The sequence below is a fragment of the Meles meles genome, chromosome 10, assembly GCF_922984935.1.
Source record: "Meles meles chromosome 10, mMelMel3.1 paternal haplotype, whole genome shotgun sequence".
NCBI lineage: Eukaryota > Metazoa > Chordata > Mammalia > Carnivora > Mustelidae > Meles > Meles meles.
In genome coordinates, this window is record NC_060075.1 from 64338644 (window position 1) to 64363649 (window position 25006).

Below are 25006 nucleotides of genomic sequence, written 5' to 3' on the forward strand. Positions count from 1 at the left end.
AGGGTCATGAATACAAGTAACACATGCTGCTATGGCTAGCAGAATGCCAGCCTTTTATGTTTGGAGTACTATCCATCTGCTGCTCTGTTTGAATTCTCATATTCGACTTTTTATAGGTTTTCAGGGTCCTCACTTGCTTAAAAAGTATCGGCTACTGCTTTCTGATATTGTGACTCTATTTGTCTAAGCATTTCCCTAACAATAATTTGTTGTGGATTTAGAAAACAAATCTTAAACCTCAGTTAAACTATGCAAACAGACAATTAATAGACATGAAAATGAGACCTTCTATTGAGTTAAGTACATGGACTCAATTTGGGATAATATAATTCTTTTGCTTCACTTCAGGTTTTTGGGCAACGTTCCTTAGAGTTCAGATTGCCAATAATCTGGGCTCTTGATAGATGAAAAGTTATGGCATTAATGTTTTCGTAGTTCATATCAAATTACAATGTAATTATTGCATATTTACCTTAAAACTGTGCTGAGCTAACTTGAAATTATGATTTATAGTGTATAACTCACGTCAAAACACCATAATCAATATAAAGGTAAATTTTAATTTATTTTTCACATTCATCGGTGCAAGTGATTCTTCTTGTTTTATCTATGTATTTCCAGCTAATAAACTTAAGAACAAGTTTGCTACACTGATAGAGTTCGTTTGTACCAGATTTCAATTTATTGTAAAATCAAGTTACCAGCTCAAGAATAAATGCACAGAGGAAAGAAAGGTTTTAATATGCTAGATTTGTTACATGATAATGTTGAAGTATATGCCATTTGGAAATAACATAATCCTTACTGAGTACTTCATGAGTAATACCTTTTAGAATGACTTGGTCTCCATATGGAACTCTAATGTATTTGTAATGGGTCTCAGAGGAAAGGCAAAATTTGTTTGTCAGAATTAGGGGGATGTTACAAGAGTTCTCTAAAGTTATAGCTCACTCACCAGTAAATAAAAACTGCAATTGCAAGACTAAATAACAAAAAAGAGTAGTTAATATACTTAGGAACTGTCAAAATCCAGGAAAGAAAAACACAAAGAGAAATAAATCAATCTTGAAATCAACAGTTCTGTTAATAAATACGCCAATTAAAGCTTTCTATAAATGGCTAAAATTATTTCCATGTGGAAAAAGTACTATTGTTTCTACATTAGAATACTGAGGACATCCATAGCTTTACGTGCTGGTAACAAAAATATCTCGATGATACAAAGTAAACTCCAACAGAATTTGTAAGAATTAATACATCATAGACAAATGCAAGAGATACCATTAAAAACTCAAAAAACCAAGGAACAATGTAGATGGTAAAAATACTGGATTACTTATTTCATTCACACACACACCACTTTGAAAACGTAAGAAAATTCTGTCAGCCAATAAATTCTGGCCATGTTACAAATTTAGATCTTTTTTAAAAATTGGAAAGCAGAAACTCCTAAGGGTCTGCAATCATTCTGCTACCTAAAAGGTGAAACAAAGTTGAAGCAGTTATTGATCAAATTATTATTTATGGTCTCTACTATTTCTCACATATACCTGGAAACACATAACCACAGCACATAATATATATATATATCTAATTAATCAAAAGTAGTGAATACAATGTTTTAAAATCTTTTCCAAGAGCAGTCATTGACCCACAAATGATATAACACAATATACTTTATTAAAAACACAAATGTCTATGTAAAAAAAAAAAACATTATAATCCAATAGCACATATACTAAGTAGAACGATAGTATCTTAAAATATTTAAAAGAATATTAAATTAACCTATAAAGAAATACTATGGATTTTTAAAATAAAATACAAATTGGATGCTTAAAGAAGTATCCTTTAAACACCTAATAAATATTGTACACATTAACACTACAGGGCATTCTAAAATTACAGTTTTAATGAGATAAAATGAATCCCACTTATAAGACGAAAGGAAACTTGATTTTTTAATTAGATTATTACTAAATATAACTTCCTAGGTATCAGATTCATAAAGGATACAATGTAAATAATAAAGCAGATATAAACACAATTCTATATATATATTTAAAATACTTACTTAGCATATGGTTAAGTATAGCACCCTAGACAAAGAAGAGGAAGAAAATGACTTATGTTCAAGTCTAATATCCATACAACAAGCAGTCCTTGGTTTACCTGATTACTGAGGACATGAATACAAGTAAAAAGAAGCAACTGATTTATTTCTGCCTGTACCAAGAAAAAGGCTAAAAACCAATATTCCAAAGGATTTCTTTAACCCTCTTAACTTCCAATTGATAATTTCATTAGAATACACTAAATAACTATTTTTAAACTAACTGAAACAATTAAGTGTACCTCCTATGCATGTAACTTATAGCCAATTTATAAGCTAAATTTCAGAAGAAGAAAAATCCATGCGTGGGACTTGAAAAGAGATGTACATTTTTTTGTGATCAAGTTGATTCATAATCACAACTATTTTTTATGTCAAGGAACATTTTATTTAGGTCCATGTCTATATACGGTAAAATACTGATTGAAAATATATACTACTACATCTCTTCACTCAAAAGGAAACAGACTAAATATTGAGAGAACTGATGGGTGGGTTTCCTTACTTTTTCATCATCTCTGTGTAAAACTTCTATATAAGAAAGATCAAAAGAATTAATATTAACATTACTTAAATAAAATTCACTAGCAGCTTAAAACACCCACACAAATCTATTAACGGCAGTGATAGATTCTTTCATTGAATAGTAGCCAATTATTTCAATTACTCATATTAACAGATGGAGAAAATGCTGGATTGTGGCCCATGAGTTAAATAAGTTTTAAAATAATATAATTTTAAACAAAATTCTGTATTCTACCAATCATAATAACATTTCATATCAGTAAAGACATTTTACTCCTTGTATTTTACAATTTTAGTGCAAACCATCTATATGACCATTTTCTAAACGAAATAATTAGAAAATGTACTTTAGATCATATCTCACAAATATAAGACTAATGTGGAGATCTTCAGCATTTTTCATTAGTGCCACTATAGACCTCTATTTTTTTATCACAGGCAATAATGAATGAATGAGTGGTAAGAAAGACAAAAATACCCTTTACCCATGAAAGTATATTAACTGAAAAAAGTATCTGGATAATTACTGAAATCCAAATTCATATTTAATGATAACTTAAATAATAACATCAATTCAGTTAGCTACATCTGTAATAGCCAGGTTACAAGATTCAAAGGGAAACAAAAAAATAAAACATGAAACAAAAAGAATTCATATAAAAATACATAATTAAGGTCAAGTACCGCCTCACAGCATGATAGAATGATGAGACATTTCCATACCTGTAACACGTCTGCTTTGTTTTTCAATAAACTGATCTCCATCTGCTCATGCCCTTGGAAATTTTTCAGCAGTACAACCTGCTGTGCTCAAGCCCTACATAACTTTGTATTTCCCTGCTCATAATTAACTAATTATGCTCTAATCAATAGTGTAGATCCTGATTTTACAATGTAAATCAGATAAATGAGATGATAGCTGGGGGTCAATCTCATTTTATTTACAAAACCCAGCATGAACAACCAATTTCATTATATCTTATGTACCTGAACAGCAGTGAATCTTATCAGCAGGCCTGCAGAAAGTCTTAAGAGTGAGCACTGGGAGAAAGAGGCCTATGTTCTTACAGAGAAAGTATTTGCAAACCATGTCCATCTCAGAAATACTTTTAATCACAATCCTTAATAGTATGTAATTTTACAAAGTGCTGAGTCAGACAGGTCGGAAAAAAATCTATCTTCATATACATGCAACCCTAAAGCTGAGTCTCTCAAACAAGTTTCAATTGTCAAAAATAGTTTTAGAAGATAAAAAAAAATTTTTTAAACATTACATTCCACTATGCTGTAGAAAGTCCTTCTACAACTCCTTGAATAGATTTTGCTGAAATACTCATAAAATATTTCCATATTGTGAATCAAGTAAAAGAGTGGTAAGTTTTGTAAAATAAGGAACACTTTAAAAAAGAGTGGTCTCATTAAGTGATAAGATGTATAAACAAGAAAATAGTATAATGATAATAAATGATTATTATTTATTGGTCAGTAATCTATTTTTAATGTCATCAGTGTAAAATCAGATAAACATCAAGCAATACATGAATAATGATGATATGTAAGTGATACATAAATATCCTTTCTAAACTAAAGATGGATAAAGGTTAAGGCTAACCCTTGCATATTCAAACATAACCCTAATTTTCAACCTTTTTTTTTTAATAAACAAAGTAGTGAATTATGTACAAAGGCTATGTTCTTTGACTAGTTTCATAAATTAGTTACATAAAATAGTGCTGTCCCCATAATAATTAAAATTTAAAACTTAAAAAGTAAAAAAAAAATTGCTTAAATGAATTTATAAAAAGAAAGACAGTGTATGTTATAGATACAACTCCTATAAACTTATCCAGAAACAAATATTTTTGGAAAACTTAAGGGCTCTTTTAAAGACACTAACGCCATCTTCAATCAATCAATGTAACCACAACACAATGATTCTTTTAAAAACTATTATATACAAATGGTTCTCAAAGTGGTGGTCCCTGGCCATCAGTATCACTCAGGAACTTGTTAAAAATGCAAATTTTCAAGGCTCATCCCAGACCTACTAAATCAGAAACTGGAGGGAAAAAGGAGGAGGGAGTAATGTAGGGAAGAGGATAATAAGAAGATGGAAGAGACAGCAATCTGTGTTTTAACAAATCCTTCCTGTGACTCTGATGCACTACAAAGTTTGAGAACCACCACTAAATACTACTATGTCATTCTTCTTGTACTTCTGATCATTTAATTTCCTTCCTGATAGAATTACTGTATTTTTCCTCTCTCTACTTTGTGAGAAATAGCCATCATTTACCTAACCTACTGATTTTACACATCTGTGAAATATGTATCATTTTGCGCCTATTTTTTTTAAGGGCACATTAATATCTCCTTTGAATAGGAATTGGACCAATCATGGAAAAAAGAGTTAATTATATACTGTGGAAATATGCGAGCACTCGGGAGATTATGAGAAAATGTTTAATTCTACTCCTTTTATAAGTTCTCTTACATGTTTGCAGTACCAATGATCTTATGAATTATGAGATTTGAATTTGTGATGTGTGACAAAGATTTTAGGGTTAGCAACAAATACGGAATAGCATATCTACCACTGAAGATTTTAAGAGAGAGAATGATGATAATGTAGTATTCTAATTAAAGCGAGGTGGAAAGGATTTTGAATAGTGACACCAAAACCACAAGGCTTAATGGTTTCTCAAAAAATTAAAATAAAATGACCCACTAATAATTTCTTACCATATATCAAAGGAGGGTGAGGAACATTAGCATATTCCTTTAAGGAAATGGCAATCTTCCATTTTACTTATTATCTATTACAGTTAAACAATAATAATAATTATCAACTTTCTCTTCAGCTTACGTCAAGATAATGAGTCCTTATTCCAGAAAAAAAAATACCTACTGGTTTTGCTACAGGCTATTAATAATTTTCCTCCAATGTTAAAAGGTCTTTTGATAAGTTAATAATCTCAGTTTATACATATTGTATATACATATTACTTTTCTTAAACATCTTATCCAATAATAAGTTTCCTTAACTATAGATTACTAGCATACAGCAACTTCATACTTAGACTTGTTTTTGCTTATCTAAACATTGCTTATTCTATTCCTAAAGTTTAAACTATTTTCAATTGCCACTATACCTGAAAAGATGTCCAAACCACATTTATAAATCAGGAAATTCCAAGAAACAAGTTAACAATTACATGTATATGTACATTTCAATTTCAGCCAAGAGTCTCTTCTAAATCAGTTCAAGATGGGGTGATGGAATATTCAACATATTTCTGTCGTTGATTTAAAACTGGATCATTAAAACTTGAAGATCAAATTTTAATTCTGTAAACCTCTGGAAAAATATAGATGTTGATGAAGATCTTTCAGCTGGCAGGTTGTATAGTCATTAAGCTTTGACTCTCCCTCATTTCATAACCTCAAATTTAAGGTCACAAAAAATAAAATTATATCGAACACAGAAAGTTCGTGTTAAATCAATGAAGACTGAACAAAACTGGGTATTACTAAAAAATATCTAGAGATCAACACAGATATATTTTACTAATGAGCTTAAAATTTGAAGTTGTAAAAGTTTCATGCTAATAATATTAGTGCTTTCACACTAGGACTAATGAGTCAAAACTAGAATGGCATATGCTTCACAAGTTTTTCACTTTTGTTGAATATTATAAATAGGAATAACCATTAAATAAGAGTCTATAGTTGTTTCTCAATGTAATATTTCACATATGAATATATGTTTTAAATTGGATGAAATAGAATAGCAGACTAGTGGAATGCATTGTCTTTCTTATTTGTTACTGGTATTGTTCAACAACAATGAGTAGCACATTGTATTTAAGTCCCACAGGCTTCCAAAACTCTTCAGTAAGTCCAAACACTGCATATCATCATTTGCCAAAGAAGCAAGAGGGAAAGACATTACTTAATAGGACAATTCTGACAAGACATTATCTACTATTTTTCAACAATGCACATATCAAATGTTTCTGATTAGTGCAAGGAAAAAAAAAAGAAGAAAAATATAGAAAAAAATCCACACAGGCTTAAATTAACTGCCTTGTCAGTCCAAGCAACAAACCAATCAATTACATTCTATCCAAACCTGACAAGCAAAGGCAACTTTTTGCAGTGATAAGCTTATGGGAAGGACAAGATAGCTGTTCTCCTTTACTTTATGTACTCTATTGAGAGTGTTATCCACATTTTTAAAATCACACTTATAAAAGAGGTTTCCAGGACTGCCTCCGAGGATGAGCTGTGGCAGAGTTGGGTCTCATGAAGGGTATCTACACAGTAAAGTGATAAGAAAAGAACATTAACATTTAAAGATCATAGCAGCTCTGTACTATGTCTTATGAAACATACTAACAATACCACAGTAGATTCAAATAACATGATTTGGTCCAAAGAGATAGATACCCTAAAGCTAAATGCCATGATCTTGTATAGGTTTGTACTGTTTAAAATGGAATCATATTATCCTTTGAAACACTGAGTTGCCTCCTCTTGTATTATTAGTATTGTTATTATTAGCTTAAGTTGCAAATTAAATCTATCTTACTAAAACAAAAAAGAAAACATAAAAATGCTGGAGAGTTTATATTTACACAAGCAAATATGTATTTGATCAATAAATGTTTCAAAAAATGGCAGTTTGCTCTTTTTTCTTCAACTATGGCAATTTAGCAATGCTTGTGAAACTGCGGAAGGCGTACTGAATGCAACTGTGCTGAAAACAATCACACCTAATTGCCATGTTACAGTAGGGCTGGTTCTGCTCGACTATAGTCTCAGGGAGGACATTTTCAAATGATGTCTGTCCCCTGGGCCTACACTGCCTTCCTTTGTTAAGGAATATAATAGAAATGCTTGGTTACAACTATGAAAAGTATATCCTGAACTAGCTACTTTAGCGGACTGTGCAACAAAAATGACAGAGAAAATACCTCACTGAGAAGACCAGAAAGATTATGAATGTACTAATTTAGCCAGATTTTCAACACTCATTCACCTGCATTTATTTCTCAAAACTTTTTCTATTGTTTCTTGTATTTATTTCATTAGGAACATGTATTCATTTGCTACCTTTGTGCCTTTATTTTCAGAGGAGAAATGTTAGGTGCTTAGTCATTAGAAGAACTTTTTTTTTTTTTTTTTACTGTGGTAAACACAGAAATTTCTTTCTTTCAGATATCTGTCTGTACCTATGTAGATGAGGTGAAACTGTCAAAGTAGTCACACATCATAGAGAAACTTCATTTTGGTATTTAACTACTAGAAAGATGTGTTTAATGCTTCTAAGTTCCATTGAGAAAAAGAAAGTGAAAAGTGGCACATCACAGACAAACACAGCACTACTGAGAAGAGCTACCACACCAAGCTGAATAATTTCCAAAGAAAGCAAAAACAAAACTGTACAAGAAAAAAAAGAATATAATATGAAACATAGTTTTCAGAGAAATGTACTTATCACCACATGAGAAATAAACAGAAAGAGCTAAAGTCCTTTGTCAAATAATAAGGACATAGGAAGAGCTGAATTCCCTTGTTGAATAGTCATAGCGCTAACTTTTCTCAGTGCTTCAGTCTCTCAGAGCTTTAAGCACATTCTGAATGTGATATTCTGAGTGCTTTGTCTGCAACTTAAGAACTACTACATAAACATAATGTAAGAGGAAGCAACCACACCATTTACCAAAGAAGTATAATTCAATCTTAATTACATGCACAAATGATGGAGACTAGCAGAAAATCCAAAAGATGTATCTGTATTTAACTTTGAAAGGAATTTGAACATAAAAACATTAGGTACCACGGAAATCTGCTTTAAACCCCAATGAAATCTAAGTTGAATTTTAACTTTGAAAAATACTAAAAAGCTATTGCTAATATTCTCCTATCCTACAATTTCACTTACTATTCTAAATTTCCCTTAAAGCCAGAATAAGCTGTGTGACTTGTCTGGGCTACTATCTTCCTAGGACAAAAGACTGTAGTCTTTTACATCAGAGATCAAGTTGTGGCTTTGTATTTGTTCCCTATGTATCTAGTAAGCTTACTTACAAATTACTGTAGAAAAAATAATTATTTTCAAAGGGCTTCCCTGATGCATGTACCAGTAGTCTGTATCTTGTACAGTTGGAATTGCCTGCCAAGAAGCATTTACTTCTTCTGACCCAATAAAGTCAAATATGCTAAGACAGTGTAGTCTAGAGAGGCAGTATACCTAATGATTATTTAGAACACAAGCTACATAGTCAAGACTATTTAGACTCAAACCCTAATTCTACCACTTTCTAGCTGTGTGATCTTGGACAAGTAATTCTTCTCAGTTCCCTCTCCCATAAAATAAGGATAAAATCTGTATCTCTTTCCTGGGATTACATGAGATAAAATATGGAAAACACTAGCACACAGATTGCCCCATAAAAAGCACTCAGTAGGGGCACCTCGGTGGCTTGGTGGATTAAGCCTCTGCCTTCAGCTTGGGTCATGATCTCGGGGAACCGGGATCGAGCCCCACATCGGGCCCTCTCCTCAGCGGGGAGCCTGCTTCTCTCTCTCTCTCTGCCTGCCTCTCTGCCTGTGATTTCTCTCTGTCAAATAAATAAATAACATCTTTAAAAAAAAAAAGGCACTCAGTAAATCTCAGGAATTAAAAGAAGAGCAGCAGATTTATCAAATAGTGTAAGTATTTATTGGAAGGGAAAATTTATGTTTTAATACATAATTTATATAGTTTCAATATAGAATTGGAATAATTTCTATTTCATGATGCTTAGTATCTCTGTACCTCAGTTACCTAACTTCCAAAATGCAGATGTGCCTACCTCATAGGACTGTTGTAAAAACTGAATGAGATCATACATTTAGAGAGCAAAGAATAGAGTCTAGGACATAGGAAATATCTAACATCAGGATTATTTAAATTCCCAGCCCATAAAGACTTTAAAATAACATTTTTAGGGTTCAGTTACAAATGTTAAAAATATAAGATTCTTATACATTATTACCTAGATATAAATATCTATCAACTACAAAATTTATATTCATTGTTATTTTCAAATTCATTTTACCTCTAATTTCATTAATATTGTTTATTTCATAAAACTATGCAAAACCAATACAAATCAAAACCTTGTTATACAAGGAACAGATGAAACAGGATGTTTGATTAAAAAAAGAAAGAAAAACCAGAAAAGATAGTTGGTTTCTAATACTAGGAATTGGATAATGCTTGTTTTGTATGACTCCAAGGACTGAAATTATTAAGGAGAGACATGTCAATCACTTAGAGAAACTGCCAACCATCAGACCTGCCTTAAGAGGAAATGGATTTCTTACACACTTCTATCCCCCACAGCAACTCATTCTCTGTCTCTTAGTAGTGATACTGGGCAGATGATTCAAGGATCAGATGGATGGTGGGATTACATGCTTTGAGATTCTTTTCAGGACTGTACAGTGTTTATTCTGGAGCTTCTTCAAGTTACAAAAGTTACAAAATTTGAGAAAAAAATGAGATTGATGCCTTTATTTCACAAATGAGAAAATTACTTTAGAGATAACTTAATTCGAGGTCATTTATCTAGCCAAAAACAAAACTGTGGCTTGGGTTCCAGTCTTCCCACACAATTTAAAATTTAATACATAATCCCTTCCATATAACTTAAAATATCAACACATTGTCATGGAAAATAAGTAAAAGATTTAAAAAATAAATTTTACTGAAAAATAGATGAATGAATGAGAAATATTTCACTGCTATATATGCTTATGTTTACTACTCTAAAATTACTCCAGAAATACCACACTTCACTATGTAATTAATATATACCATGTTCAGGCTTTTGTTTTCTTTAAATACAAATTACTTGTTTATAATGTATTTAATTTAAAAAGAAAAATAAAATCTAAAAATTCAAACACCGATAACATGAAACATACAAATATTTATGGAATCATGCAAAGTTACTTAAAGGTTAAAAGTTTCAATCAATATAGATCTAAAAGTCAAAGAATGTCATATTAAATACTGAATGTGTAAGGCAAATTATCCAACCTACACATCTAACAAAATTCATTAAATCAACTTAGTTATAAAAGAAAAAAATATAATGCGTAAACACCTTTTTAATGTAATTTTATCAGAATATCACCTTAATAAGAAAAATTACCTTCATTATCTAAATATAAGTATTGTGAAAATTAAACATCTCTTTCCAAATTTTTGCTAATGGAAAAACATTCTTAAAAAATAATTAAAGTTTTCTTCACCAGACCCAGTTTATTTTCTAATTTCCTCTTTAGGATCTAATCTTTTTATGATGTACAATACAGCATCATTTTATGTTCAAAAACATTAACTTAAATCACTGATCATTGCTTTTATAAATCCAGGTCTAAAGCAAAAAGGCAACATTCTTGGTGGTAGGAATGGCCAAGTAGCTTCTACAAGTGGTGATATAAAGCATTCCATTTTAAATTTTAGACTGTCATGCCCGTAAGATATATCTCTGTTATCCTAAGTCTGTTCAGTAAATGTTCACAAGAGCCTTGGAAAATTGCATTTGGAGAATAACGTAAAGACAGCCAGGTCAAGTGGAGAATAAAGAAGCAGGAGAACAGTTGGCCTACTCTGTGAGCTTTCTACATTGACTGGAGTTGAGGTTTAAGCCATTTTATCAGACAAGAGAAAAATCCAAAGGTTTGGAGGATCTGAAATATATTAGAGCTACAGAATACAGTTATATACTAACAATAAAAATGGGTAGAGCCAAAGCAAACAATGGAATCCATGGAGGACTAATCAGAAGTAAGAAACACAGAAAGAAGGCAAGAGAAAACACAAAGCAGCTAAATAGAAAACAGTGAAACAGAGTAACATAGTAGAGAACAGTGAAACAGATACTGAGAAAGAGCTCAAGGAAGCCACAAGAATGAAAAAGGGAGGGAATGGATATCAAGAAATGTTATGATGGAAAATTGTTTCCAAATTATTCTTATTTCTAGTTTTCAAATAATATACAACAGCTATACTTAAAAATTTTTTGAACAAAGTCATAATTATGAATAAAAGTAAATACATTAAGATGCTATAAGATTAAAGGAATTTAAAGTCTTAGAATTTTTTGTATTTTTTTAAAAGATTTTATTTTTATTTATTTGACAGAGATCACAAGTAGGAAGAGAAGCAGGCAGAGAGGGAGGAAGAAGCAGGCCCCCTGTGAGCAGAGGGCCTGATGTGGGGCTCTATCCCAGAACCCTGGGATCATGACCTGAGCCGAAGGCAGAGGCTTTAACCCACTGAGCCACCCAGGCGCCCAAATTTTTTGTATTTTTATGATGAACAAAATTTAAAATGTTTCCATGTACCTGCCTTTAATTTTTTAAAAATATTTATTTATTTATTTATTTGAGAGAGCGAGAGAGTGCACAAGCAGGGAGGAGGATCAGAAAGTGAGGGGGAGGCAGAACCCTGACTGAGTAGGGAGCCTGATGCAGGGCTCAATCCCAGGACCCTGGGATCATGACCGGAGCCAAAGGCAGAGGCTTAACTGACTGAGCAGTCCAGGCACCCCTGCCTTTAATTTTTTCTTTTAATTAACAGACTTTATTTTTCAAAGTTTTAGGAAAATTGAGTAGATATACAGAGATTCACATATACTTACACACACACACACACACACACACACACACTCCCTTTAAATTTAAAGTCTATATTTTTATATAATGGGCACTTTTGATAGCTCAAGGAAGAAAAAATGAAAAAGAAGAATGCCAGGTAGAAATAGAGGAAGAAACAAACATGCTGAGATTTGAGAATGTGCACACTTCATTGATTCTTATTTAGTGTAATGATACTGGACAAGTCTCTGAGTTACAACAATGAAGATAAACAATGAACTTTTGAATATTTAAAGGGAAGGGAGATTTTCATAGGAGAACTGAACTAGCCTTAACATTGCCTCTGGCATCAGTGTGTGTTTTAAGGTTCTTACATTAATTGTGAAGAAGTAAAATAATATTTGAAGAGTTTCAGTGATACAATAAGAATACATACTGTAAACCCTAGGGCAAATATTAATTCTTAAAACAGAGTCTAATTAATAAGACAACAATGGAGATAAGATGGAATCATAAAAAAAATACTCTATGCAAAAGCAGGCAGAAAAAGAGAATAAAAAATAACAAAGAACTGATAAAATAAATAGAAAACAATACCAAGATGGTAGATTTAAATCCAACCATATCAATAATGGCATTAACTCTAAATGGTGTTACCTCATGAAAAGACTGAGATTGTGAAATTGGATAACCAAATGCTGTTTACTTGAAATACAATCCATTTTAAATATAGTCTGTATATCTGAGTATTCAGATATGTATGGAGATATATATATCATAAACATAAAGCTATTTTAAGCATAAAGATAAAGTTAAAAGTAAAAAAGGGTAAAAGATATACCATGCAAACAGCAATCAAAAGCTTATTGGAGTGCCTAGAGTACCATCAGACCAAGTAAGCTTCAGAACAAGAATGTTACCAGATATTAAAACGGACATTATATTGACAAAGGGGTCAATTCACTAAGAAGAAATAATGTATAAAGCAAATGCTAATAAAACTGAAAGGTGATGTATACAAATCTATAATTATAGTCAGACTAATACTCTTCTCTTAGTAATTAATAGTATAAGTAGATAGAAAGTAAATATGTATAAAAACACTTGAACAATGTATCAACCTATTTTTATAGGACATTCCATTCAACAAGTGATCAATATATATATATTCTTTTCAACTTCACATAGAATAAGACACACTACATTCTGGACCATGAAATAAACCTCAATGAATCTGAAGGAACTGAAATCATATAAAATATGTTTATGATACTATTTTGGCCAAGAGAACTGTGTTTCCTCACTAAAGGCTCTAAAAGTCAATGATCAGTTTCAACTGGGAATGAATGGGACTCCATCTTAAAAAGACTTTAAGAAACCCAACTCATTTGGGTTGGATCAGTAAATATGTGAGCTGATGCAAAAAAGGCAGGGGATGTTTTATCTCTGAGGTACCATATCAATGTTGTTCACCTCTGATGTGTGTGTGTGTGTGTGTGTGAGAGAGAGAGAGAGAGAGAGACACACGCAGTTGGGGGTGGGGCAGAGAGGAATCTCAAGCAGGCTCCATACCCACTATAAAGCCCAAGGCAGGGCTCAATCTCACACTCCTGAGATCATGATCAGAGCTGAAATTAAGAGTTGGATGCTCACTGGACTGAGCCACCCAGGTGCCTCTATTCACTTCTGAATTTCTGGAACTAAGTCCAGCATCTGGTACAAAGGGACACAGAATAATTATTTTCTGAATGAATTTTTTTCTAAAATGTTCTCCCAAACAGTTTGAACTTAGTACATTAAAAGCGTGAATCTAAGGGCCAGAGTGAGAACTGGCACAGGTACTATCAGGTAGCTAGTACCTGTGAAGCTTTGTAAAACCACAGATACCCAAATTCCACCCCAAAGACTGAGAATCTATCAATTCAGAATCTCTAAGAGTGTGATTTTTCTTTTTGTTTGTTTGTTTTCAGTAATTCTTTCTAAAGGTGATTTGCATCCCTAGCAAGACTAGAACCATTATCTTAGGGCTTCAGCTAAAAGGATTTCTGGAATAAAACACTGGTTCTCAAAGTATGCCCAAACTTTCAAAATCAGCATTAACTGAGAACTTGTTATCAATATAAATTTTGAGGCACCACCCTAGGACACTCAAAACAAAATTCTGGGGCTTAATAATCCTCTCAGGTGGTTTGAATGTACCCTGAAGATTAAGAACTACCACTTAAAGTAGAGCAAATAGAGCTGGTATGAAGAAAAAACAAAGAGGCATGGAAAGGAAGTTAAATTACTACTACTACTACTGCTACTACTACTACTACTAATAGTAGTAAGGTAAGTAAGGGTAAGTAGTAAGGGTAAGAGACAAATTACAAATATTTCATAAATTTACTTAAGGTGGACCAAGCTGACATTCAACTACTCAAAGACAAGTTTTATTTACATGAAAATATTTTGGTCATGAGAACAAACAAATAAACCACAGAATACCGCACTACCTCATCTTGAGGATTTCCTACTTGGCAGTTAAAATTTCTCTGGACTTAGTGTGTGACCCAAGGACGCCTTAGTGTGTAAACCAAGGACACTTACAGCCAACTCTTTCAGTTCCACCATTCCTTCCCCACCTCCCCCCAAATTTTTTCAGTTCCTCCATTCTTACAGAACATGATTTCCTGCTAGCCCTTCAGTATCCATTCAGAGACAGTCATTTACTTAAAAGTAAAGGTAGTAAAGTTAGGATTGGATAATTGAGTTATACAGAACAAATCTGTAACAGTTACCAAATCTATAACAGTTATCAAATATATTTCCAGAGTTTGATTCCTCTCTATTATTTATAATCCCATAACTTTAAATGCATTCTGGAGATTTCTAATTAACACTCCTAAAAAGGAACCTCACAATTCCCTATAATACCATTCATTTATTTTGTTTCCAAAAATTAAACATGGCTGCTCATCTTTCTGTTACTAGTACTGCGATTCTTTCCAATTAGTTATCTTGAAGTCAGTCAGCTGGGTTAGTCAGGCTTCCTTTTAGGAATATTTCCATGATCCTCTAAGTTCTTATGTCTCTTATATAACCTCCATAACAACAATTTCATGGATGAATAAATGAATGGGTTTTAATATCCTTAATAAATAGGAGGCAGATTAGAAAATAAATCTGAGACTAAACATAGGAATCTTATTTAAAAAATAAAGAACAAAGAGATCTCATAATTTATTTATAAATGAAAGCTTCAAAAGAATAGTCAAAGAAATCTTCAGGCCATGTGCTCAATGCTGTAAATGAAACTCAACTTTCCTTTTAAAAAACATTTATATTTACAGGCCATATCACAAGAAGACTCTTGATATAACTAGGCAATTTTCCTTTTTCCTTTTTTTTTTTTTAAGATTTTATTATTTGACAGAGAGAGACACAGTGAGAGAGGGAACACAAGCAGGGGAGTGGGAGAGGCAGAGGCAGACTTCCCGCCAAGCAGGAAGCCCAATGCAGGGCTCTATCCCAGGACCCTGAGATCAGGACCTGAGCCGAAAGTAGACACTTAACAACTGAGCCACCCAGGCGCCCCATAACTAGGCAATTTTTCAATTCCTTAATAAATGACATACATGAGTACCTGACAAGAGAAATTTAGGACTGGAAGAGTTTAGTGACTTAAAAGGGAAGTTACTGACTGATGTAATTTCACTTGGATGTGACTGAATCCCATTGATTTAGTCTTTCCTAGGCCTATCTTCCTTGTGCAGCTGTGTCTATTGGATTTCATGAGCAATTACAGGGAATGTCTAACAGTCTCTTTCAAAGCAGAACTCCTCCTCCACTTGCTACATTTGGAGAGAACATACTTAAGGAGTTGCTTTTATGTAGTTCTATCAGTTCTCAAGTGCTCAAATGGTTGCCTATTTATGAACTAAATCACAGTAAGGATCCTTGGTTTCATGCATTATCTTTATACTAAAAAAAATCACATATACACACAGAATGCTTGAACTAAAATTTTACCCTAAGTCACATCATGCAGTCACATTTTTAATAGTATATTCACAAGGTAATACTCAACCATTCAAACCTGTTCTTTTTACCCATAATATTTTCCTCAAACTTAGGCCTAAGTATTTTAGGAATACACACACACATACATACATACACACATGCACACATACATTAAGTACCCTGATTAAAAAAAAAAAAAAGTTCTAGAGTTCTGAATTTTACCTTTTAAAAAAAAAACAGGCATATTCAGATAAGTTTCAAAGAACACCATGAAGAATCAAACAACTGCTATATTACCTATGAAAGGGAAGCTGAAGAAACTGGGTAATTTCACTTTTTTTTCCCCCTCTAAATTTCTTCCTCTCTCTTTCACCAAAGAACTAAAGTAAGGGTACAACAAAACAAAACAAACAACAACAACAAAAACTTTGGTTAACAAGCAGTGTAACTCTTTTCTAGGACAGAATTAAATATAATAATAACCAACATGGGAAAATGAAAGAGCTATTATTTTGGAGAGAGATAAATTCTAGAATTGATAAGTTAATTTTCAGAAAAGAATACATTCAAGGGAATCAAGGTTGCAAGAACATTTTTTTTTTAAATGTTCAGGGTTTTAAAGAGAAAAATCCAAATTTAACAGTAAATAAATCTTTTGAAAATTCTGGTAAGTCATTTCACTTACTTGTGTTTTAGTTTCTAACTCCAGTTCTATTAAGCTAAAAAAGTTCATGTAAATCAAAATCGAAGGTGATAAGATAACAAGATGAAGACAATTTCATGTGAAATGTAATTCTTTAGAGTAGTATAGGTTAAGAAATGAAGTACAAAGGGAGCAACATTATATTATATACATATATATGCTTACATATTATATATATATATTTTTATATATTATATATATGTAATAAGAGTTTCTTCTATTATTTACCAACACAAAGAGGCTTAATGAGATTTAAAAACAGGGGTGCAGATAACATGACTAGTATCAATAAATCACATGTTACCAAAACATTTTTTCAAGAATTTGAGAGCCAAACATCAGAACAAGAAGGTCTAGGAAATTTAATAAATGAACAATTTTATATATGGGATATACTACTACTTCTAAAATGGGTGCAGAATTTAAAGATTGACTGTGATGATTAAAACTCAAGAAATATATCAAGAATTGGTTACCAATTACAGTGGAGTGATCAGATTAACTGAATAAAATTTTACAGAAAGTAGCTCTCATCACAGAAGGGAAATGTGGAAATCCAATGATACATAATGACATGACACATGCACATGACACTATTTAAAGTATTCAACGAATACTCAATTCAATGTTCAAGTAAACAATGAAGAGACTTATACAGTTAATCCAGAAGGAGCAGTATTCTCCAAAATGATGACCAGTCAAAACACTAGAACAAAAGTGTTAAAAAGTACACACAATTCATTAAAAAAAGAAATTGTTGACAGGGCATGCAAAGATATAACTGTACACTATAACAGACTCTAAATAAAAAGAGTAGAATTATTTTAAGAACTTAATAACACAGCACCTATAGAAACAGCAAGATAATGAATACTGAAGTCAAGAGGTCTGGGTTCTAAGTGTAACCCACACTAAGCAAGTGTCTTTTACAAACCACACATTCAAAAAAAATTACTGAAAGATTATAGCACACCAAGTTTTATCCTAGCTCTTGAGATACAAAGATAAAACTCATTAAGTTCACAGTATGATGAAGAGGTCAACTGAACAAAAGTATAAGACTCCACGGGAGATTCAGTACATGGTGACAAGTATTATCACTGAAGCCTGCATAAGCTGCTAATGTAGTAAGAGACAATCTTTACTTGAGAAGTAGGAGAGGGTTAAGTAAAAGATTAACAAAAGATTAAAGCAAGTATTAAAAGGTTAAGTAAGAATTTATCAGGCAGAGAATATGTGGAATAAAATTTGAGGCAGAAGGAAAGTACAGAGGAATTTTTAAAAAGATTATGTCAGAAAAGTCACATTGGCATGACTGGAGTAAAGGGCACTTGTGGATAAGTGACAGGGATCTAGACAGTTTCCTGGAGATCCTCTGGAAGTACTTAAATCAATAACATAAGTATATGATACAGAAAGAGAGCTGTGGATACATTAACTGGAGAAGGATACTATAAGGAGGGACAGTTTTAGAAAGTTAACAGCAAAAGTTCACACATGGGAAGATAAAGGCCAAAACTAAAGCAATAGAAGTGAAGACACAAAATGAAGGCATAGATATAGAAGGTACAAACTGTTATGGAGATGTGTGTGACTAGCTATACCAGTCAGAAACTAAGTAGACAGAGTCTGGCTAGAGTTAAAAATTCTGAGTATTACAAATTAAAAATAGAAAATACCAGATAATCCAGTAATCCCACTATTGGGCATTTACCCAAAGAAAATGAAAACACTAATTCAAAAAGATGTACGGACCCCTGTCTACTGCAGCAGTGTTTACAATAGCCAAGATACAGAAGCAGTCCAAGTGTCCAATGATGAATGAATGGATGGATACACACACACACACACACACACACACACACACTGGAGTATTACTCAGACATAGAAAAGGATGAGATCCCACCATTTACAATAATATGAATGAACCTAGAGAGTATTCTGCTTAAGTGAAATAAGTCAGAGAAAAGACAATTATGATTTTATTATTTACATGTGGAATCTAAAAAATAAAACAAATAAACAAAAAGCAGAACTACCTCTTAAATATGGAGAACAACCTGATGGTTGCCAAAAAGTTTGGGTGGTAGGGTATGGGCAAAATGGGTGAAGAGGAGTAGGAGATATAGGCTTCCAGATATGGAATAAATCAGTCATGGGGATAAAGGTACAGCATACGGAATATAATCAATGACACTAAAACAGGATTGTATGCTAACAGATGGTAGCTACATCTGTGGTGAGCATAATATAATGTATAGACTTGTCTAACCACTATGATGTACACCTGATACTAATGTAACATTGTGTGTCAACTATAATTCAACTAAAAAAAAGAACACGAAAAATTTTTCAGAGAATTCTGCATTAATGGGAAAATTAAAGATATGTCAAAGATGAGATAACCAAGAACTCTGCAGAATGAAAAAAGAATATTGGACTGAATGTAAAACAAACAAAACTCACTAACATGAGCAGGGAAAGCAAAGGAGAGAAGTCTATAAAAGGACTATTCAGAGACAGAATACCTAGAATGCCATGTGTTGAAAGCCAAGGAAAGTAATCAATGGAAAAGAGTAAGTTGAAGATAGAGGAGTAGGAAATAATCTGAGTCCAGGAGAATGGGGTCCAGGGCACTGGTAGAAATATTACCTTCAAAAGGAAAAAGGACCACCTTTTCTAGGTGTACTGCTAGGAGAGATACAGGTGATAGAAAGAGATGCCTATGGATACCAACACATTTATAGGTAAGTTATAGGGTACATATTAGAAAGTTCGTGCGTTTCTGTCTGATCCTTTCTGTTATCTATGTGAGACAGGAGATGAGGTCATTGTTTAAAAATGAAGAAAGAAAAGAAGAGGTGTTAAGATGAGGTACATAAGGAGAATGGAAATAGGTGCTGTCAGCAATGAATGTTCAAGTTGACTAGGAAAACATGGAAGGACTGCCAGACAATGGGGGCCTAATTTATGAAGATTAGGTATGTCAAAAAATATAAAACTTACAGATGAATCAATAAATTGTTTATACCTCAGTAAACATCCTTTCAGTCTATTTAGTGTTTTGTTTCTTAACTGAAACTATGTGTATAAAAATTTATTTAGTCTGCCTTTAGTGCCTTTTTTGAGGAAGAATTTGATGTTTAGTTCGTTTGAATATATTTTCCCTAGGAAATGGTAATTTCTGAGCAAAGGTTTGTTAGGTTTCTAAGAGCCATGGTCAACTGATCATAGCTATGTTTTTTTATATTTAATTAGTCTTTTTGTATGTGTGTCATATAGGGCTCTATTTAAACATTACATTCATGTAATTAACTTACTTAAAACTTATTAAAAATTTTTACTGTTTTACTCATAATCCTACCATACTAAAAAATACCATGCTCACTTTTTATTCTCTTCCAATCTCTAGCTACCTATATGTAACAATTTAGTGGCATATACTTACTCTCTAAAATGGGTTTCTTCACTCCCATGTAATTACATTGTAATCTATAAAAGATACATAATATGTTTGTTATCCTGATTTGCAGTTCATCGTCCACTTCCTATATACCATGTTTAAGCTGTTTTTATTTGGGGATTTGTGTGTTTTGGGGGGGGTGAGAATTTTCCTACTATAAAAATGTTTTTATATAGCTTATTTTCTTTGAATATTTCTTTGTGATCAATTCTGAGGAGGAAGATTATTACAATGAAATGTAAGAATATTTATGTAATTAACACAACCAAAGCAGTAAAAGAATTGATTTTTCCCCTTAAAATGAAACAGTGGAATATATGAAATATATTTGTAAATATATAATTTACAAAGGATATTTTTAAATGCCAGAAATTCAAAAATATTGTGTTACTTGCATCAGTTGTTAGTGTTTGGCATTCAGCAATCTGTAAACTATACATTTAGGAAATAGGCTATTATGTGTATACATGTGCATGTATGTGTATGGCCAATAAAAAGTTTCCTTCTAAAGTTGATAATGATGACACTCTTGTAAAGTTAAATTTTATACTGAAGGAAGTAAGCAGTATTCTACCATAAATTAAAACTTATAAAATTATGTCCTACAAATAATTCTGGGTGATTTATAATCTTTATGATAGCTTAAAAATGTATTTTTTATTTTATTTTATGTTTTCCTTTCTTTTTGCCACCATTCAGCTTCTGGAAATCTTCACGATTTGCCTAAACTATTCATAGTTGATTTTCATCTTACATATTTAAAATGCTTACCTGATACCAGAAAAGAGTGATAGAGGAGTCTTATACATACATAGATACACTAATGAAGCTACAAAAATAAAGGGTACTAGAAGGTAAAGAGATAGTTGGTAGATGTAATTCATGTCAGCAAGAGCCACTGAAAGAAATAACTGCACAGGTAAGTAAATACTCCTTAGGAGACAATCACTACAGTGAAGTAAAAGAAAATGGTACTATATCAAAGTACCTATTATCAAAAACAAACAAACCTGAAAAAAAAAGGGGGGGGGCAAAAAGGAACACAGTGCTTTCTATTGCCATGGACTTACTCCAGGAAGTGAAATTAGTAGTTCTCAAGCTGTTAACAAATTTCGTTAAGATTAGAGTAAAACAGAGACCCAATTACACATTACAAAACAAATCATATAGCTTTATTTCCTCTATTCTGACCAAACTAGATTGATATAGTCAGACCTAAGTTCTAACTCTATTATTGCCCAAGCAGTTAAAATCAGCAAAAAGTAATGGTAACATATATTTTCAGATTAGATACTTCGGATTTTAATGAAATAGGTACTATCTTTAGAAACAACAGGAATATTAAGGGTAGTAAAATTCATCTAAGAATTTTAAGAGAGAATAATATAGAATAAGAATACAGAATAATAATACAGCCATGAAAAAAATTAACTGAATTACTATACAAATTATATTAAAATAGGTGATTACAAAATACTACCATCCAGTGTAAACAAGGCTTCAGTGTTTTGTATACAAAAATAACTAAGTTAAGTTCCCACTAGTTACCTGATGACTGTTGCTCTTAAAATATTAAATAAAAGCTACTTTAATTAAAATCTATAGATTCTTATTCTCTTCAGATGTGTAAAGGGCATGCTATATGATCAGCACTGAGCTTGTGATTGGGACTATTAAAATGAATTTGCTTTAATTTTTTAGATATAGTATTTACACACTAAGAATCATGAACTGACAAAGACATATAAACTAAATATAAACAAGTGAGAAACCTCATTCCAGAAAAAAAGGGGAGGTCATATTAGGTAAAAGGATATAACGTAAAGTAAAAGGAAGATGGCATGAAAGTAACGGGAAAGTTTTAATAAGGAGAGATAGTCTGCAGTAGTTTGAATAGATGTCACCTGGAGCTGTGAATAACCAGAAATGAAGATAAAAATTAAACTAAGGTCAGGTTTGGAGAGCCTTAAAAGCCACAGTATAAACTGAATTTACCTTGCAAGAAACAGAAAGTTGCTGGACAAATTCAAGTACAGCATGAACAAATTCATCCAGACAACTGGATAAAGACTATAGACATTCAAACTAAGGAAGGTGCTTGTTACTGCAACAGAATAGAAGAGATTTGATGAAGGTATATGATCACTATATATTTACAGTCATTTAATCCTCATAGCAATTCTATGAGATAGAGAAAGAAATGGCTATTATTCACAGTTTACAAATGAGGAAACTAAACCACAGATATTATAAAACCAAAGCAAAGTCACAACTCGTAAGTGTTTGCGAGGGGAAGATATGAACCCAAATTACTTGGTTCCAAAATTCAAGCATTTTAACCACTATTTTGCTATTGAGAAATAAAACAAAAACAAAAACAATACCACTGCATAATAAAAGCCAAAAGTTTCAAAAATAAGGTTGGTCACTAATATTATATGCTGAAATGAGATCAAATGCAGCGAGTACTTAAAAATTTCAAAGGCCATTAAACTTAGCATTTCAAGGTCAACATTCTTCAACATAAATGACAATTTTTGCCTTAGGAATCAATCACCTAATATATATTCAACTTGAGATACCAAACACTATACAAAAGGTTAGAACATGAACAAGTAGCTTCAACATGTTTTAAAATTTAATTTTAATGAATAAAATTTAGTAAATGAAATTTATTACATTTATTTTATTTAGAATAGAGTCTGAAAGCTAACAAGTTATTTTTTTTTTAAGATTTTATTTATTTATTTGACAGACAGATCACAAGTAGGCAGAGAGGCAGGCAGAGAGAGAGGGAAGCAGGCTCCCCGCGGAGCAGAGAGCCCGATGCGGGGCTCGATCCCAGGACCCTGAGATCATGACCTGAGCCGAAGGCAGAGGCTTAATCCACTGAGCCACCCAGGCGCCCACAAGTTATGTTTTTAAATCAAAAGAAGAATAACATTTTTATAACAGTCTAATGCCAAAACGTAAAGTAAAAAATTATTCTTAAATAGCACAGTATTTCAGCAGATCTTAAAAATATTAGAAGCAAAACAAGTCATCACACAGGTCATCTAGAAGGCAAAGACAAATAATATGTGGTGCCTGCCTAAATAATGTATGATACGTTATCTGTCTATTTCATAATGATATATCAGATAAGTTTTTTTCAGACATAAATATTACAACATAAAAAATTAAAATTTTGATTTGGCAAAAAGTACCATTAGCAAACAAAACACATACATACAAAAAAAAAAAAAAACCTGAAAGAAAGTATTTGCAACTTATACAAAGACATGTGATAAACTCATTTTAAAAAGGGGAAACAGCTAATAGGTAAACAGGCACAGGAAACGGAAAGACAACACATGGGTGATAAAACCCAGAAGGTTAATGCTAATCAATATTTGATAAATTCTCAGTCTCATAGGTAGTCACAATATGTAATCAAATGCCAATTTCTATCCACTGGATTGTTAAAAATCTATGTGATGATATTCTCACACATTCGTGTCTATTGGGTAATGAAATAATTGTATCGATTAAACTGTAAAGTATACACACACACTTTATGTATATATACATTTAATAAACATATTCTTTGGTCAAGCAAACTCACTTTTAATAGAAATCAAAAAGAAAAAAATTCCATAAATAGAGAAATATGACAATAAATCATGGTGCATTCACATTACATTTTGTAGCTATTTAAAAACTGGTTTAGTTCTATTTTTATTCAAAAAAGTCCTTTATGTGTTCTCAAGTTAAAAAAAAAAAAAGCAGGTGTTAGAGTAAAGTCTATTACAACTGTAAAAGGGAGAGAGAGGTTGGAGGGAGGAGGTCAGCCAATGGGCCCTGACATTTTGTTTGTACTTAAAAGAAAGAAGTATGGATGATTATACATGAAACTTAACATGTTCCATCAAAGGAGTGGGGTTTAGAGTAAGTAAGGAGAAAAATAATATTCCTCTATACATTTTTTATTTACATGGTTACAAACAACTTAAAAAAAAACAATCTGTAAGTTAATAAATGCGTTCTAATCCAGTATGCCATTATTTACTCTTAAAATAAAAAGCTATCTATATATGCCAAAGCATTTGTTTTACTTTTGGTTTTACCTGTTTTTCCCTATATGTATGTATGTATGTATGTGTATATATATATATATATGTATATATATATATATATATGGAAAAAAACTATCTTACATATGTATCTTATTTATATATCTTATATATAAATATATATAAATGTATTTTTTCTTCATGAACATTTTGTAGTTTTATAATTGTTATTTTAACTAAATTTTTAGCAAACAGTAATAATTTGAAAATAGCATCATATAAAATGTCCTTGTAATATCTTACTTACATAATGTAACAGTCCAAAAGAAAAACTGCACATTGTGCTATTTCAGGCCAAATAATTCACCATGGATCCCTGCTTGAATACACCTACTACCAAAAAAGAACTTCCCATCTTCTGGCTATGGTCACAGAACCTCTCTTATGGAATGTATGGAATGCCTTGCTCCTTTCTTCCCTACTTGCTTAAA

At 32.0% G+C, this 25006-nt stretch overlaps 1 protein-coding gene across 5 annotated transcripts in view; it reads right to left on the reverse strand.

Moving 5' to 3' along the window:
- PHF14 (PHD finger protein 14) overlaps window positions 1–25006 on the reverse strand; it is a 206284-nt gene that overhangs the window by 69957 nt on the left and 111321 nt on the right. Inside the window, exon 17 of one of the 5 annotated variants that reach the window (XM_046020325.1) lies at window positions 6855–6954. The exons of the other annotated variants lie outside the window; for them this stretch is intronic. Within the exon in view, the coding sequence (XP_045876281.1) occupies window positions 6942–6954 (13 nt within the window). The 3' untranslated portion in view covers window positions 6855–6941. Of the gene's footprint in view, window positions 1–6854; window positions 6955–25006 lie in introns of those variants that run through there. 5 annotated transcript variants of the gene reach the window in all.